This window comes from Notolepis coatsorum (assembly GCF_963971535.1).
Source record: "Notolepis coatsorum genome assembly, chromosome: 3".
Classification (NCBI taxonomy): Eukaryota; Metazoa; Chordata; class Actinopteri; order Aulopiformes; family Paralepididae; genus Notolepis; species Notolepis coatsorum.
In genome coordinates this window covers 197584089-197602342 of record NC_140167.1, presented here as the reverse complement: position 1 = coordinate 197602342, position 18254 = coordinate 197584089, and the positions used below count along the sequence as shown (strand labels likewise).

At 42.1% G+C, this 18254-nt stretch overlaps 1 protein-coding gene across 1 annotated transcript; it reads left to right on the top strand.

Moving 5' to 3' along the window:
* The first annotated feature begins 261 nt into the window (after positions 1–261).
* Positions 262–5563, top strand: LOC311225668 (frizzled-7-A-like). Its single transcript, XM_084311059.1, has one exon. It carries the CDS (start codon positions 716–718, stop codon positions 2432–2434), a length of 1719 nt encoding a protein of 572 aa, XP_084167185.1. The 5' UTR covers positions 262–715; the 3' UTR covers positions 2435–5563.
* Positions 5564–18254: the final 12691 nt, after the last annotated feature.

Below are 18254 nucleotides of genomic sequence, written 5' to 3'. Positions count from 1 at the left end.
CCAGCCCCCCAAGGAAAACAAACGCTGCTATTGGTTGAAACGCAGCATCTGTTTCGAGTCGCCCCGCCCTATAAAGGACGGTGAGTCTTGTGAATGGAGGGGAGACTAGAAACCGCCTGTGTGTGTTGTGTGTGTGTGTGCGAGCGTGTGGCGTCTGTGTGTGCGCGCGCGTGTGGTTGTGTGTGCGCGCGTGCATGTGAACGAGAGAGAGAGAGAGTGAGCGCCCCTGCACTCCACAACTTTTCAGTCTCCTGCAAGGAAAGCAGTGTGTTTGAGTCGTGGGTAGTAGTAGTTAGTAGTAACGACGGACATAAATATAACCAACATTTTTTAAAAGTTATTATACTTTAACGCCGCGGTGCGCTGTTTTAACCGACTCTTCTTCAGTTGGAAGGATAAAGGACTTTTTTACGCGTCTAATAATTTGAGAGACAGAGTGGGTCTTGCTGGCAGTCATTTACAAAGAGACTCGGAGTCAGGAAAGACCACGCCAAAGCTTTTATATGGAACATACTACCGAGACGCGCTGATTTCCATCGACTAAAACGGAATAAAAACGTTGCTTTTTTTTCTTTTTACATTTCGATGGTGTCGAGGAAAAACAGAGGGACTTAAACACTCGGGTTTGGTTGATTTTCATTCGGTTTTTCAGCCGTCCGAGACCCAGATCAAAGTTGTTTTCCCTCCCCCTCCCTCCCTCCCTCCCTCCTCAACTATGGCGACGGCGGAGTCAAAGATCCGCTCGGCTGGCTCCGCATGGCTCCTACCGATCCTACTCCTGGGGGTTATTCTGTGTGCGCTCCTCTCCACCGGTGCCACCCAGCAGTACCACCACGGCGAGAAGGGCATCTCGATACCCGAACACGGCTTCTGCCAGCCCATCTCCATCCCCCTGTGCACGGACATCGCCTACAACCAGACCATCATGCCAAACCTGTTGGGCCACACAAACCAAGAGGACGCCGGCCTGGAGGTGCACCAGTTCTACCCGCTCGTCAAGGTCCAGTGCTCCGCGGACCTGAAGTTCTTCCTGTGCTCCATGTACGCGCCGGTCTGCACGGTTCTGGAGCAGGCGATCCCGCCGTGTCGGTCGCTGTGTGAGCGGGCCAGGCAGGGCTGCGAGGCGCTGATGAATAAGTTCGGGTTCCAGTGGCCCGAGCGGCTCCGATGCGAGAACTTCCCCGTGCACGGCGCCGGGGAGATCTGTGTGGGTCAGAACACCTCCGATTCCGGGAGCGCCGCCGCGTCGGCCACCCCGTACGTCCCCGGGACCGTGACCTTACAGCCCCCGAACGTGGGCCGACCCGACCAGCACCTCCAGTACCACCAGTTCTCCTGTCCGCTCCAACTAGAGGTCCCCGCGTACCTCAGCTACCGGTTCCTGGGGGTGAAGGACTGCGGCGCGCCGTGTGAGCCCACCAAGCCAAACGGCCTCATGTACTTTCGAGAGGAGGAGGTGAAGTTCGGACGCCTCTGGGTCGGGATCTGGTCCGTCCTGTGCTGCGTGAGCACCCTGTTCACGGTGCTGACCTATTTGGTGGACATGCGGCGGTTCCGTTACCCTGAGAGGCCCATCATATTCCTGTCTGGGTGTTACTTCATGGTGGCGATCGCGTATGCAGCCGGATTCTTCTTGGAGGACAAAGTTGTGTGTGTCGATACGCTTAAAGACGACGCGTACAGAACCGTGGCCCAGGGCACCAAGAAGGAAGGATGCACGATTCTGTTCATGATCCTCTATTTCTTCGGCATGGCCAGCTCCATTTGGTGGGTGATCCTGTCCCTGACTTGGTTCCTCTCCGCCGGGATGAAGTGGGGACACGAGGCAATCGAGGCCAACTCTCAGTACTTCCACCTGGCCGCCTGGGCCGTGCCGGCCGTGAAGACCATCACTATCCTGGCCATGGGCCGAGTGGACGGAGACGTGCTGACGGGCGTCTGCTTCGTGGGGATCTACGACGTGGACTCGCTGCGCGGCTTCGTCCTGGCTCCTCTGTTCGTTTACCTGTTCATTGGAACCTCCTTCCTCCTGGCCGGGTTCGTGTCTCTGTTCCGCATCAGGACCATCATGAAGCACGACGGGACCAAGACGGAGAAGCTGGAGAAGCTGATGGTGCGGATCGGGGTGTTCAGTGTCCTGTACACGGTACCGGCCACCATAGTCATCGCGTGTTATTTCTACGAGCAGGCGTTCCGGGCGCAGTGGGAGAAGACTTGGCACATGCAGACGTGCAAGCGGTTCGCCGTCCCCTGCCCGGTGCACAACTTCGCCCCCATGTCGCCGGATTTCACCGTTTTCATGATCAAATACCTGATGACCATGATAGTCGGGATCACCTCCGGGTTTTGGATCTGGTCGGGGAAGACGCTCCAGTCCTGGAGGAGGTTCTATAAGAGACTAACCAATGGTAACCAAGGAGAGACCACGGTATGAAAAAATAAATGTGTTTTTAGGACTAAAAATAAATAGGCATATGTTATCAAAAATATGGATAATGAATTACCATAACGGTATGGAAACAATAACCATGGGATTTGGGTCATGAACAGTTAAGCCTAACCCAGTTTTAACAATCAAGAGGGTATGGATTCTGTTTAATCAAACACCCAGAACTGTTACTGGACACAGACTGTGAACAGTTTGTCCTTGTTCTGCAGCCTGGTCGTTTCAGCTGTTTTTAAGGAATTCTCACCTCCATTCACATGTGGTTTGGACTTTTAGTATTGACGGAACTATAATATTGTGTTGTGGGCTAAACTACAACCTAAGCCATTTGGACAAACATTTAAAAACAAAAATAACTAACTTCTTTAAAAACAATTCATGGATTTATTGCAGTTAGGTTTGTCCACACTGGAGAGTGTCCAGGACAGATAGAGACGGTAGAATCCATATGAATGAAACAACCTCTGACTCCAAACATGATTAATGTTGGTACTTTTGAAAATGTCTTGAGTCTGAAGTCAAAAGAGAGCGTTAATGACTGTATTTGAATACTTACAAACACACATATCCATCGTAAAAATAAGAAATTCTCCAGAGTTATAAAATGTTTTTGGATTAAGAGTTCATTCCTAGTTTGCCCCTGGAATGGACTTCAAACATGGGCGTATCACAGGAGCTCCCAGGGTGGGGTGTATGGACCCCAGAGGTCTTTATGAGGGTCTCGGGGGACACCATCCTCTCTCCCCTTGATATCTGATAGGCGCTCCTCAGATAGAGTTCTAACAGCCTCTGTGGAGCTCCCTTGACTCAGGCTTAAGATGCTGGATTAACAGGGGGGCTTGTTATGGAAATGATAACAAAGACATTTATCTACTGTGTCATCTCAGTTCAGTGGATGAAGGGCGCTTAGAATGCAAACTAGTTGTTTTGTTTTTATCCAAATTATTTTATTTAATTCGATTTTTTTTAGCTCATGTATGTTCATCAGAATGTTGTTCAATCTTATAACAAAAGAATGAAGAAGCCCTTATGGGCAGCACGGTTAGGTCACCATGGTAACCTGAATGTTAAACGTGAATAGTTGACTGTTACACATCACTAGACATAGACACACACATATCTTGAAGGGGATAGTTGTTATTGTTACTACAGTACACGCACACATCATACACACAAACACTCTTGTTTGCTCTGTAATGAAGACTGACAACAGTCTGTTCTTTGTCAAACAGAGATTAGTTGTGTGTGTGTGGTCTCTAACCTCTGGAAGCCTGTCAGAAATCCTCTTAAGATCCCACAGGAACCAAATGGAATCCACTGGGAATTTACAGCGCTTTGGAAGTAATCCTTTAGCATTTCCTATCAAAGAATATTCCCAACAAGGTTTTGTAGGATGATTCAACATCATACTTTTTTTTGTACTATTTGAATGGTGGAATTCCAATGCCTGTAGGGTGTTTGAACTAGGGACACGCTGAATTCGTTTACCGCCAATACCAAGTCCAAGTCCTAAACTTTCAGTATCGGCCGACAACTGAGTACTGATCCTGATCCATCGCTTTTACTGAACAGCAAAAACTATTGTGATATATAATAAATGTTTCACCATTACAGAGATCTTAGCGTGTTTCTGTGTGTCAAAGATGAAGAAAATCTAGTCACTTTAGCTTTTGTTTCTGACACGTTATGGTCCTTGGTTGGCGGATTGTAGTATCAGGGCAATTCCGTTATATCGATATCCAATGCTAGTATGGGTATCGGTGCATCCCAATTTGAACCCTTTTTGGATTGTATGCCGGTCTTAAAAAATTTTTGACAACTGGGAACTGTATTTAGCTCGCAACCAATAACTGACAATCATTGTTGTGACAGAAAGGCTTTGTTTACACAGACAGGAAGCTTAATCTGTTTCCCAAGGTCTCGCGTCGATCTCATCCTTTTAGGATAAGGAATGATATATAATCACAGTGTATATATACATTACAATGATTGTACAGGAATTTGTTTTTGGTGCAAACATCTTTCACTTTTACTTTACTTCAAAGTGCGACAGACAAACTGACAGAAGGACCTCGCATCTAGTTTGTAGGGAGAACACCTTGTCTCGTTCAGTCAATACATGTTTGTTCCCGTGTAAATTCATGGTTGTATAGACTTGTAGATCCCATGCAGAATGTAAATGTCCATATTTCAGGGATTCGATTTTTCCTCTTTTTATTTTGTACACAATGTCATTAATTTTGTTTTTACTGCCCCTCTGTGTTCTGGGTCCGGTTGGCCTCGCATCGAAGCCTGGGGATTGGGGAATACTACATACATTTTGTAGCATCACACAGTTCCTTTAGGATGGGATCTGTGTGATTCTGATAGTTCCTTTTTTAGGATGGTGTGTGACAGCTATACAGGTTCACATAGGTCCTTCTTTAGGTAATGTAAGGATGGGATCTGAGTGACTTGTTATAAAGGTTCAGATAGTTCCTTCTTTAGGTAATGTAAGGATGGGATCTGAGTGACTTGTTATAAAGGTTCAGATAGTTCCTTCTTTAAGTAATGTAAGGATGGGATCATCTGAGTGACTGTTATACAGGTTCAGATAGGTCCTTCTTTAGGTAATGTAAGGATGCTAAAGGATACAGCTGAACAAAGACCCATAAGCTGTTGGAACAACGTAGTCACGTAGTAACAGCCCTGTGGTGTAAACTCTCATCCAGGTTGAAACACTGCCCACTTTGTTACCTGAATGATCCTTTCCAGCTGGAGGACTGGAGAAGACGGTGGTGTTAAACTGTAGTGGTCACGTGGTTCCTGTGAGAGGAGGGTTCCCGGTTCGAGGCTCAGGGTGAAGAGCCTGTTGGTAGCTGGTGACCATTTGTTATGACAGTGTGAATGAAACCAGACAGACCGACTCGGTTAGAATCGGTGTGGCTTCATATAGAAGGAATATTCTTTGGGAGTGTAGCTGCGGATCTTATGCAAGCTATACCTGACAAGTCCAAAATCCTTGTAAATAATTTGTTCCTTTAAAAGAATATATTGTATTTATGAAGATAATCTTTTTTTGGTGCCTTTTTTATGATTTTTATTTTATCAGATTTGAAGAAAAAAATTGTATGTACAGCTTCACTGAATAAAAATTATTAGATTTTTAATGTCTTGTTACTTGTGTTTCATGTTATAGAAATTTTAAGTGTGACATCACATACACTACATTATCAATGTGGACATGGATTTAGACTTTTCCTAATGCCCATGATTCAAAGTATTCCACAATCGGGTCCAGGTGCATTTTGTACTTCTTAGTTCATTATAGCTCACTGTTATGTGCATTGGTTTTGTAGCAGTTGAGGGATATTATTAATCTCACATTGTCTCAGAATAGAGATGTATTCATCATCACTGCCCTCTGGGAGCTGTTATACTTGGCCGTTCTCTGTTTAATATAACAAATGGTAATTCTACAACAGTTGGTTCCGATCATTTGATTGGCTCAAAGCAGTGTATTATTACTATAACGTCACAGCTAGGAGTTGCTTAGCAACACACACATACAGAGCTGAAGTAACTCTTCCATCAAAACCTGATGATCTCAGTTCTGCTAATAAAAGCAGTAGAACGCTGGTGGTGGTGAGTTCTAGTAAATAACATCACAGCTCTGATAATCTATGATGAAGGGTCTGATTGGCTGTAATGGGGTAAATATGTTTTTCGAGGAGTGCTTGGAGGCACGATCTGACACGTTGTTAGAAATATGTTGGATCTGTTTCCTAGCAACATAATGGGATTAAAAAGTAAACTCCTCCCCAAAAAAGTGACCTTGTGTGTAATGTATCAGCGCCTTAAAGGCCCATTCTGTCATCCAGACATCAACAAAATGGTGGTTCATGTTATGTTAAAAAAGACGTTTCATTCTTTGTTAGACTGACTGAGCTTTGACACAAGGACTAACAATAGACGGTGGGTAAATAAATGATTAGTTATTAATATCAATATATTTTGTTTCTGTAAAATGTTTGTTTACATTGGCAATGTTTGTAAACATGAGTAAAACAACTTCTAATTTAAATTAAGAATTTGTAAACACGAGTAAAACAACTATAGTCTAATTTACATTAAGATTGTTTGTAAACACTGCAGTAAAACAACTATTCTAATTTACATTAAGAACGTTTGTAAACTGCAGTAAAACAACTATTCTAATTTACATTAACACAATGATTAAGAAACTACATGATTCTGAAACTTGAGTGTCAAATGTCAATACCCCCACAGATTATCAGTATTGGGCTTTAGATTATAATTCAAAACACTATTTTTTTTGTGTGACTACAATGTAGCCTGCATTTCCTTCATTGGTTGGTTCTTTATGTAGGAAACCATTTCTTTGCCAACTAACAAAAGGCTGTGGGTTCTTCCTGCCCGGCTGCTCTGGGCTCAGTGTGCTTTGTTTGCCATGTGCTGCAGCATCTGTAGACAATAAGGCTGAACAGAACCCTGCCCTCTGACTAACCTCCCCTGTACTCCTGTTTGTCACATATCCCTCTATAGACATGAGTCTGTAAACCAGGATATTCAACATTCCTTGAACGTATTAAATGTGTTTTTGTTTTTATTAGGATACCCATTAGCTGTAAAATTAATGACTGCTAGTCATCCTGGGGTCCTCACACACAAATAATATATCAGAATACAAATACAGAATGTAATTAGTAATACAATAAAAAAAGAAATTGTAGACATTCACAAGAAGACTACCTCTGAAAGAGTAACTCAATTGATAAAAGAAAAAACATAGTCAATGACATCTCTACTACATGATTATTAATGTATAAGATCACTTATTATACCCTACATCACTGGTACTCAGATCCCAAGACTGATAATCATGTCATTCGAGTCTTTGTTACATGATTTAGTCCAGATTATCTACACTGGGTGGAGTGATAAAGGAGGGAGTGAAACCTATGATCAGAAGAGTGAGTTATACATTCCCTCATTCATATTCTAGTTTTAACTTCTAGTTAATAAAATATTAGTGAAATTAAACTATTCCCCATTTTGCTAGGGAACCCCCTCATGGACCCCTGGGGGTCCCCGCCTCCCCGGACCCTCATTTATGAACCACTGGCCTATATTAATGACCAGTAAGTTACAGCCTCAGTGGAGCAGGTTCTACATCTCAACAAAGACACATTATATGTACTAAGCCTGTTTTACGAGCTTCTAATAGCTCCTATATATTATCATAACATGACTGCTGTAAATCTATGCCTCAAGTAAAGTGTTACCAAACTCTGAACAAGCTGAAGGCATTGCTGTCGTTTCTGGAGCGGTGACGCCCTCTAGGGGCAGTGGGAGGGAAGGAAGTAAAATACACTGTTTCCCAACTGCCGGACTGTGACCCAAAAATGGTCACGAGACATTTTGACAGGGTCACAGACAAAACAAACACACAATCATGTATTAGGTCATAAGTACATGAGCGTGGTAAACTCAGAGTTTATACAACCAGTTGAACTATGGGATTAGATCATTGTGAAGAATACTTTTAAGATAGCAGCATGGGGGGGGGGGGTGGGGTACAGGTATGGGCATGGTAATAGTAGGAGACATAAATACAGGCAGTAAAATTATAGTACAGTAGAAAAGTAAAAAATGGGCAGTGTAAACAGTATAATTAACTGAATATATGCATATGAGCAAGTAGGCAGTGTGATCAAAGATAATAATAATATAATCTTTATTTATATAGCACCTTTCATACATAATGCAGCTCAAAGTGCTTAACAGAGCAAAAAAATAAAAACACAAAATTTGACAAAGCAAAAAAAAGTATAGAAAAGAAAAGCAGGAGTTTAAAATCACAAAAAATAGCTAAACAACATGATTAAGAAAATAGCTTAAAAGCATAAATGGCAACAGGGATTTTAAAATCAGCTAAAAGCAAGAGTATAAAAATAGGTATTGAGCTGTGCTTTAAATCTATCCACAGAGGCTGCCTGTTTTAGATGTAGTGGGAGATTATTCCAAACCGTCGGCCCACAGAAACAAAGAGATGCTTCGCCGTATTTTTTTTATTTCATTGTAGACACCTCAAGCAGGTCCATAGAGGACCTGAGGGGGCGGTTTGGAACATATCTATGTAGGCAGTCACAGAGGTAGGAGGGTGCCAGACCATTAAGAGCTTTAAAAACAAGCAAGATCAAGCCTGAAAACAACCAGGAGCCAATGCAGTGAAGCTAAAACTGGAGTAATATGTTCCCTCATCTTAGTTCTAGTTCAAACCCTGGCTGCCGCATTTTGGACAAGTTGTAATCTGTCAGTTGTTTTCTTTGGCAGGCCAGAAAAAAGTGCATTACAATAATTACAAAACGAAATCAGCGTGGATCAGCATTTTTGCATCGATGAGTGTCTGTATGCTCTATCAGTTATATTATAGATTACAATAAATATGGTTATATAAACACTAGAATCTAAATATATACTATGAGTAAGTAAAATATACAGTATAGATGGGTTTCTTGTTTATAAACATACCATGTTCAGCAACACCAACTGAGTCATGTGACTGAGTTGCCCAGTGTTGCGATCATAGATATATATAGAACACTAGATAGCTTAAGGCGGAGTCACCAGCGTCGCTGAACCGCCGCCATCTTGCCCCAGTCAGCCTTTCTGTTACGTTCTATGGTAGCTGTTGGAGGTGATCTGCACAGACAAAAATACTCATAACTCGCTGAAATATTTACGGATTTACAAACGGTTTGGTTTATTACAAGCATTATTAACGTGGCTATGATTCAAGCGGTTTGTAAAAAAACATCAACAAAAAAATCAACAAATAATTATAAGTATGCAGTATCATAACTACATCGTTGATGTTTATAGCAAACCAACCCGTTTGAAAATCGGTAAAGAATTGAGCAATCTATGGTTATTTAAATAGTACATGCACCATAGACATTAATGTTATCAGTAGCTGAGCTGCCTGGGGCAAGATGGCCGCCCTACGACGACGTCGCTCTCCATTGGCCAGCAGCGCGGGTAAGCTATCTAGTGTTCTATATATATCTATGGTTGCGATGCTCATATCAACACTGGCTGCACGCACGCTAATTATGCCACGTGCACGCGCGCTCCCAGGCGCGGCAGAGCGGCAGAGGCGCCCTCCTTCGTGAATACGCTCGTTCGCGTCTCTCGTCACATAGGTCGCATAGGTAATATTAATAGGTTGACGCGGCATTATGCATTCGTAATCCCCCCTACATAATAACCACGCAGGTTAATCAAGCAACGCTCGCAGAATACCTAGCTTAATAATAAGTAGGCAATTGGCACAAGTGTAAATTATACATTCGTCACTCAGTTTTAACATCGACGGTTAGCTCAACTCGTTCGTCAGCTTGCTGTGGAGCCTATGGTCAGTTGGTGACAAGCTTGAATCACTTAAAAATTTATTTTTATTTTTTTACGTTTAATTAATTTATCATCTCTCTATATAAACGTAACTAGCTATTCATATCAATCGAAATAATGTTCATCTCCGATATTTAAACATGGTCCCCAAAATGAATGGAAGCGCATGAGGAGCCTGACACCTGGGAGGAATGGAGGTGTTGCAGCGTTGGGGATGTTTAAAAAATATAATTTAATATATAATATAATATAATAATTTGTGCTTCACCTAAAAAGTTGGTCAGCAGCCTCCACTGATGTACAGTGATTCAAACCCCCTCAATGTGCAGTTTCTGACAGCTGTGCTGTGTTGTCACGCGAAATAACATTATATAACGTTGCGTTATATAACGTTACAATGTACAGTTTCTGACAGCTGGGCTGTGTTGTCACGCGAAATAACGTTATGAGTGAATCTGGTAGTTGTTTTGATAAATATGTTGTGTATTCTAGCGATTCGAACATAACATTACATTTCCGCGAGCAGCAGCCTATTTCCGCGAGTGCCGCTCTGCCGCGCGCTGTATGGATAAGGGGGCGTGCTAGCGCACGGTCACGTGGGCATCGTGGCCAATCAGAGAAACGCTGAACGCAAGTTAGTTACCTTAAGTGTTCACGCCTTCCGGCCAATGGAGAGCGACGTCGTCGTAGGGCGGCCATCTTGCCCCCAGGCAGCTCAGCTACTGATAACATTAATGTCTATGGTGCATGTACTATTTAAATAACCATAGATTGCTCAATTCTTTACCGATTCGGGTTGGTTTGCTATAAACATCAAAGATGTAGTTATGATACTGCATACTTATATGCATCATAAATGTATCTAAAGATGTTTTTTTACAAACTGCTTGAATCATAGCCACGTTAATAATGCTTGTAATAAACCAAACCGTTTGTAAATCCGTCAATATTTCAGCGAGTTATGAGTTTTTTTGTCTGTGCAGATCACTCACCCTCCAACAGCTACCATAGAACGTAACAGAAAGGCTGACTGGGGCAAGATGGCGGCGGTTCAGCGACGCTGGTGACTCCGCTATCTAGTGTTCTATATATATCTATGCTAAAAACAATGCTTAACGTCACGGTGACCAATTGCAGCCACTCTTATTGTCTGGGACCAAATACGGCCACGCCCCATTCCCAGTAAAAAGTGGGAATCTCTAGAATGGGTTTCGGGCGACGGTGTATACGGAAGTGACTCTAAAGGTGACACTTTCGGTTGTCAGTAGATGGCAGCATTGGTTTAAAATTAAAAGGTGAAAATGTTGAAAACTACAACAATACACTTCCCAAGACCCTTAGCACAGGTCACTGGGATGTGTCTATTCTTCGACGTGATCTGAACAGCGGTAAACTATTACTGCAGCCTCAGTATAGCGACCGCAAATGGTAAACTAATTATCTTAACAAAAGTGCGCTGGTAGCGTTACATATGTTGTCTAAAGGGGGACATATGGTACAATTTAAGATTTGAATGATAATCGGCATATAAAGGACAACATAAAGCATCGTTAATTTGTAAGAAACCACAATGAAAACGGTAATATTCGCTATTGTTATGAAAATGTGATAGAATCCTATAAAAATGTGGACGCATTTGGTCTACGTTCCGTTAATTGCATCTACGAATGGAATGTAATGTTCACCTGACGACCGGTGCCGCTATTGATATGCAAAGTAGCCAGGTGTGTACTGCGAGTTGGCGCATCAGTCGAGTGCAGCGCATTCCTGTGTGCACGTGCAGACTGGTAAAAACGACTGCAGCACGGGCGCCCCAGTGGCGAACCACATAACGCAATGAGTCGCGGCACGGCCGACCCGGATTCGATTCCCGAACCCGTCGTTATTTGTCGAATGTCTTCCCCCCACTCTGTCTCCCGTTTCACCTCTCTCTCTCTCTCTACTGGACTGCCCAGTAGAATAAAGCAATAAACGCTAAAAAATATATCTATAAAAAAGAAAACGACTGCAGCAGTCTATTGCACATGTTGAAGGACCTGAGTCTCCTCAGGAAGAACAGCCTGCTCTGCCCCTTCCTATACAAGATAATACAACATTTAAAAAAATTAACTAACCTTCTTACTGTCTTCTACTATCATGCACTCTTCCACTAAATAATGTTCCTTGCCTATATTACTACCTACTATACTAGTCTCTACTACTATACATTCAACACTGCAGCACCCAACACTGTTTGATGAACATTGTTACTCAGAAAGAATTGTACCCTTCCTTCCGACTTGTCGTACAGAACTTGTAAGTCGCTTTGGATAAAAGCGTCAGCTAAATGACTAAATGTAAATGTAGAGGGTCTCTGTGTTGTCCGACCAGTCTAATTTAATGTTTAGGTCAACTCCAAGGAACTTGTATGTCTCCACCATCTCCACTCATCCCCTCGGATGGTGATGGGAGTTGGGAGCCTCTTCTTGCCCCTCCGGCAGTCCACCACCAGCTCCTTGGTCTTGCTGATGTTGAGTTGGAGGTGGTTGCTGTCACTCCACCCCACAAAGCTCTCCACCAGGGCTCTATACCTGTCCTCGTTGTCATCAGTAATGTAACTTACAATGGAGGAGTCGTCAGAGAACTTCTGTAGGTGGCACCTGCTCGAGTTGTGGCAGAAGTCGGATGTGTAGAGGGTGTTTTAGATACATGGGTCATATCTATACATACTGTGTGTATATATCAGCTTATAATCTTGCTTAAAATATGTAAATAAAATACTAATCGACCACAGGAAAAAGGTACATAATGTACGAGTATTAAATTATATATCTATGTATTGTATGGAAAATGTAACATGTGTATTACCAATAAGGACATATATTACATATTACATTTTCTTTAACTTTTTACATTTTCAGAAAACCTTTAAATTCCCCTGACATTGGGCGGCTGGGTGGCGCAGTGGAGATTTCGCTCGTCACCAATGCAAGAGACTCCGGTCTCGAATCCCGGTGTCAGCCTTGCCTCCGGCTTGTGCCAGTCGTCATACTATCTCAATTGGCAGAGGTAGCGGATGGAAGTCGATGGGTGGGGATTGGACGTTGTGGACAGCGACTCCTACAGGTCGGTTGCGGGACGCCTGCACAGCAGAGACAGGAAGTAGCGGGGGTAGTGTGAGCCTCCCATGCGTTACACCTCGCCACTGAGAGTCCGCGCTGTCTGGTGAAAAGATGCGACCGGCTGCCTCCTCGTGTACCAGAGGGGACACGTGATGCAAGGCTTGTATCCTCCCTATGACCGACCAGTGGGAGGCATAGTCGAGCAACGTTCAAGACAGGGGAGGGGAGAATTGGAAATACGAAATTGGGATGGGAGAAAAATAGAAGAATAAGGAGAAAAAGTGGACCAAAAAAGAATTCCCCTGCCATTAAAGGGGCACTTCACAAAAAAACAAGTCTGTTATATTTTGCACATAATCTCACACACATCCAAAAACTCTAAACCGTTTTGCACACATTCATTTATTTATTGGGAGTACATTTGTTTGAATATGGCCACCAGTGATGTCATCAGGGGACATTGAATCCTTGTGTTAATTACAGCTCAATGAAATGATGTAGAATAGATGAAGAAATAGCAATACCCCGTCTTATTGGGACTGATACCTTATCATTTCATTGAGCGTTTGTTTTGGACATTTACAGATACAATACATAAATATATTACTTATGGCCAGGGCTTGACATTAACTTTTTGGCTCATTAGCCACTGTGGCTAATGGTTTTCCAAAGTCACTAGCCACTCAGCATTTTCACCAGCCAAAAATCCCCACACACGCCGATCATAACCCAACAATGGTAATAATGTGATCATTAAAATGGTCATGTGAAAATGGGCTCCAGACTAACTTTTTTCACCACTGTGATGAATGAGAGACCTCCTCCAATGTACAGTTTCTACGTCAAATGTATATACACTCTTTTCTGGACACTTTTTGTATCACAAACAGTACTGTATTTGCAAATCTGGTATGTCATAAATGTATACAGTAGATGTAGCAGTACTGTCTATCTGTATGTCGTGTGTGTCATATATGTCCTGATGAATTGAAAATGGGGGACCCTGATGTAAACAAGACGAAAGTCTTTCTCTGGTCTGCATCCCCTTAACAAGTGTGTGTATTGAGCCGTACTGTATTGTACCCATTCTGCAATCTGTTAATAAAGTTTTCAATCAATCAATCAATGAGAGAGAGAGAGAGAGAGAGAGAGAGAGAGAGAGAGAGAGAGAGAGAGAGAGAGAGAGAGAGAGAGAGAGAGAGAGAGACGGACGGAGAGAGACGGAGAGAGAGAGGGGGGGAGAAAGCGCACGCGTAGGTTCTAGGTTGAATCAATTGATGAACAATGTCGCCGTTGGAACGTTTCATTTTTTTTTGTTGTATTTTTTTTTTTAATTATTTTTTAAACATAACAAAAAATTAGACATACAAGCATTAACAGTAAACATCCAATGAAATCACCATTTAAATAAATGTAGTATACGAGATATACACCTAATACTTGCTATCTAATACCCTACATACATATGCTCTCGCTCGCCCACCCCCCCCGGACCCCCACTTGGATAATCCATCCATTATCATTCGCTCCAACCAGGCACTACAATTCATATGCTAGCTTTTATTCTCTCCACCACTTCTAACCAGATTGCAATTTTGGCTTCACTGACACCTAAAATTCTTGCTGTAGATATTTCTAGATAGATCATATCGAGATATGTAAGAACCCATACCTTCCGACACATTTCTTCCGGTTGAAACCATGGTGATGCTATCAGCTTTTTAGCCGCTGTGAGACCAGATAAAACGAATCTCTTTAGCTGTATAGGGGCTCCATACTGAAAAACATCATTCAACAGCAATACAGAACAGAACAGGTATGTTCAGAAATAAGAAATTTGATAATTGCTGGGCCACTTCTTTCCAGAATAACTGGTGGGCAATCTCAATACATGTGCATAAATGTACCCTCATCCCCAAGGAACATCTGGAGTCTTGTTTAAGTCCCATTCTGTTCAATCTTATAGGAGTCAAGTATGTCCTATGAATATAATTAAGATTAATTTGTTGATGGTCCGGGTTACGTGACGCAATTCGAACGTTTGCCCAGACTTCTTGCCAATCAAAATGTATTTCCAAGTCTGGTATATCCCTCCTCCAGACTGAGTCTAGGGGGAGGATTCCATACGAGGACGTTAGTAAGTGATGATAAAAATCTGATACAAAACCTCTCGATGTCTCTCTTTCATAGAAGAATTTGTGATATCTGTGGTGCTCAATTGGTATCCTTAATGGGACTCCATGAGCCTTCAAACAAACCAATAACTGTGCGTAAAAATAATATGTGGAACTGGTGAGATACATTTTTGTATGTATGTCTTTATAGCTACAAAAACCCTGTTTGTTGAAAACATCTCCTAATGTGTGTATGCCCTGCTTTTCCCATTTAGGGTATCTTATAGGTCGTTTTCCAATCAGGAGTGCATTGTTATTGAATAGGGGAGTATGACTATGCCATTTATGTTGGTTAGAATATTTCTTTTGTGTTTCACGCCATATTCGGATCACATGAAATAAGGGGGCCAAATTTCAATTTGCATTGCTTAATTGATAATATGGTGTATACTATGTCCTGCAGTCTATGTGGTGCTACTATATTAACTTCTAAGTTTCTCCAGGATACAGATGCTTGGGAATCAAACCAGGTTGTCAGTGGTCTTAAAGAGTACGCTTTAAAATAGTGGTAAAAATCTGGAAATGCCATACCTCCGTCGGCTTTGTTTCTCTGTGCGGTGGATCTTTTTATACGTGGAGGTTTGTTATTCCAAATAAATTTGTATGCGGTGGAGTGTAATTTTTTCCAGTAACCATCAGGAGGGGGTAACGGTAACATTGAGCTAATGAAGTTGATTCTAGGTAAAACATCCATCTTAACTATTGATACCCGTGCCTGTACTGAGTTTTTGAGTTTGGACCACCTGTCAAAGTCGTATTTGATCTTATCTTGGAATTTTATGTAATTGTACTTCACCGTTTGGCTTATAGTAGGGAATACTTCAAGTCCTAAACATCTGAAGTGTTTAACCATTGGTATTTTTTCTGGAAGGAGTGTATTTTTTGCAGGGGTATTAAGTGGAAGGAAAGCCAACTTTGGCCAATTTATCCTAAATCCCGATAGATTGCCAAAGTCATCAATCAACTTGAGAAGATGAGGCATTGAGGTGTTAGGGTGTCATCCGCATATAAACTAATATGATGTTGTGTGCCCTTAATTGCGATTGGTTCTATAGATTGGGATTGTCTTATATATTGTGCTAAAGGCTCTAATGATAAATCGAATAGTCCGGGACTAAGAGGGCAACCCTGTCTGGAGGAGCGCAACACCGGAAACATTTCGGAGGTGATTATACCTGTTGTAATCATGGCCGATGGGTCTTTGTATAATACTTTAATCATATCAATTAATCCTTTTCCTAACCCCATCCTTTCTAATACTGCCCATAAATAAGACCATTCCAACCTATCAAAGGCTTTCATCGCATCCAGGGACAGCATCGCTATAGGTGTGGTGTCATCCTTGCTGGCATCAAGCACATGTAGTAACCGTCTTATATTATCCGTGATCAAGCAGCCTCTTATGAAGCCAGTCTGATCAGGATGAACTAAAGACGTCATATGCTTTTGAAGTCTGATGGCTAATACCTTGGAATACAGCTTGATATCGGTTCCGAGGAGGCTTAAGGGTCTATAACTACCGCAATCGGTGGGGTCTTTGTCTTTTTTAAGGAGGACTGTTATGAGTGCAATATTGTCGATCTTATGGAAGTTCCCCTCCTTGATTGAATATAAAATCATATTAACTCTTTCCGTGCCACTCACGAGATTTTGTTTTTTTATAGGTGGTTGAAAGCCACTCACGAGATTTCTCGGATTTCTTTTTTTATTTATTTTTTTAGCGATCTGAAATCATATTGCATCACCCGAGCCTACCCGAGTATAGCCGAGCGGCGCCGGCGATCATTGTGGAAAAAAGCGCCCCTGTCGTCTCCCAGATGACATAAGTGATTTTGGAATGGACTCAATGAAAATGAATGGGGAAAAAAATCCGGTACTCCACATTTTCCAGTCCACTGATCCAGCCGGGGTTACCACAGTTCATTCTGGAACCTCAGATCCCCGCTGATCATGGAGTTCTACTGTATCGCGTTGGATCCATACACGTATGGATTTTTTCGAATGGTGATCAGGAATTGGAATATACCAGTTGGATACCATCTGATGTCAGGTAAGGACTCTATGTTATCAGTGTTAGGATAATCAGAGTAAGTTTGATGAAGTTATAAGCTGTTTTGTGAAATGTCTTCTTTCGGTTTCACTGTAAAAGTCCATGAGGAAATCAACGGGGCGATTATCCGTGCGCGGCTCGAATGTGCTTGCGTGCACGTATAATATTGATCATCTAGCGTTTATTTGAAAACGATTCATAAAAAGGCAGACGAATATCAACGTTGTGGAATATTCCAGTAAAAGGCGATTTTCATAGAATGCTCCAGAATGGGCTGTTTTTTATCTGAAAACGGGTGCTTTTCTAAATGCTCTGAAACGGAAATGCCGCGATAAAAAAACAATCTGCCTTGACAGCACTGACTGGAAAATAGTCTTTGATAATGCGATGGGCATATTAGACACATAGCCATAATTTAAAACATAGATTAGGCGATATTAACGTTAACATTGGCGCCGATGGTGGCATTCAGCCGGTAAAAAGGAAAACCCGGCGTGGCGCTCAAAGTGTTAAGTGTAGTGGCTATTTGTCAACAACAACTAATAAAAACTAAAAAGCCACTGAAGCACCAGGGCAGCAAATCTCACGCAGATCAGGAAGTCCATTGTCCAGACAGCATTTGACAGTTTTGTGGCATTTATTGTCTGTTAATCAAAGAATACAGAAAAATTATGTTTGAAACTATATGATCTCCTGACACTGGTAAAAACCATATACCTTCCCTGATGCCCACTGTGCTATTGTCTCTAATTACCTAAATACACCCAGCTGTGCTTCCCAATTGCCCAAAACCCCTTCAAAGTAAAAGCATTTAGCTGCAACTCATAATAACTTAAATAATATGGCTGTAAACAAATTAATTCTACAAAATCACATAACAAATAAATATATTAAATAAATGTGAAAATAGTTAATAGCTCCCACATTAAGTAATAGGGGTCCAATTACATCCCAACATGAGAGGTACATTTCTGGTGGGATACCGTCCCTTCCAGGAGCCCTACCACTTTGCATTTCAGATATGGCCTCCCTAAGTTCATCTAGTGTGATGGGTGTTTCTAACTGTTTTG

Bases quoted from the DNA above. Each gene is read 5' to 3' on its own strand.
- LOC311225668 (XM_084311059.1), top strand. From the start codon at position 716: ATGGCGACGGCGGAGTCAAAGATCCGCTCGGCTGGCTCCGCATGGCTC.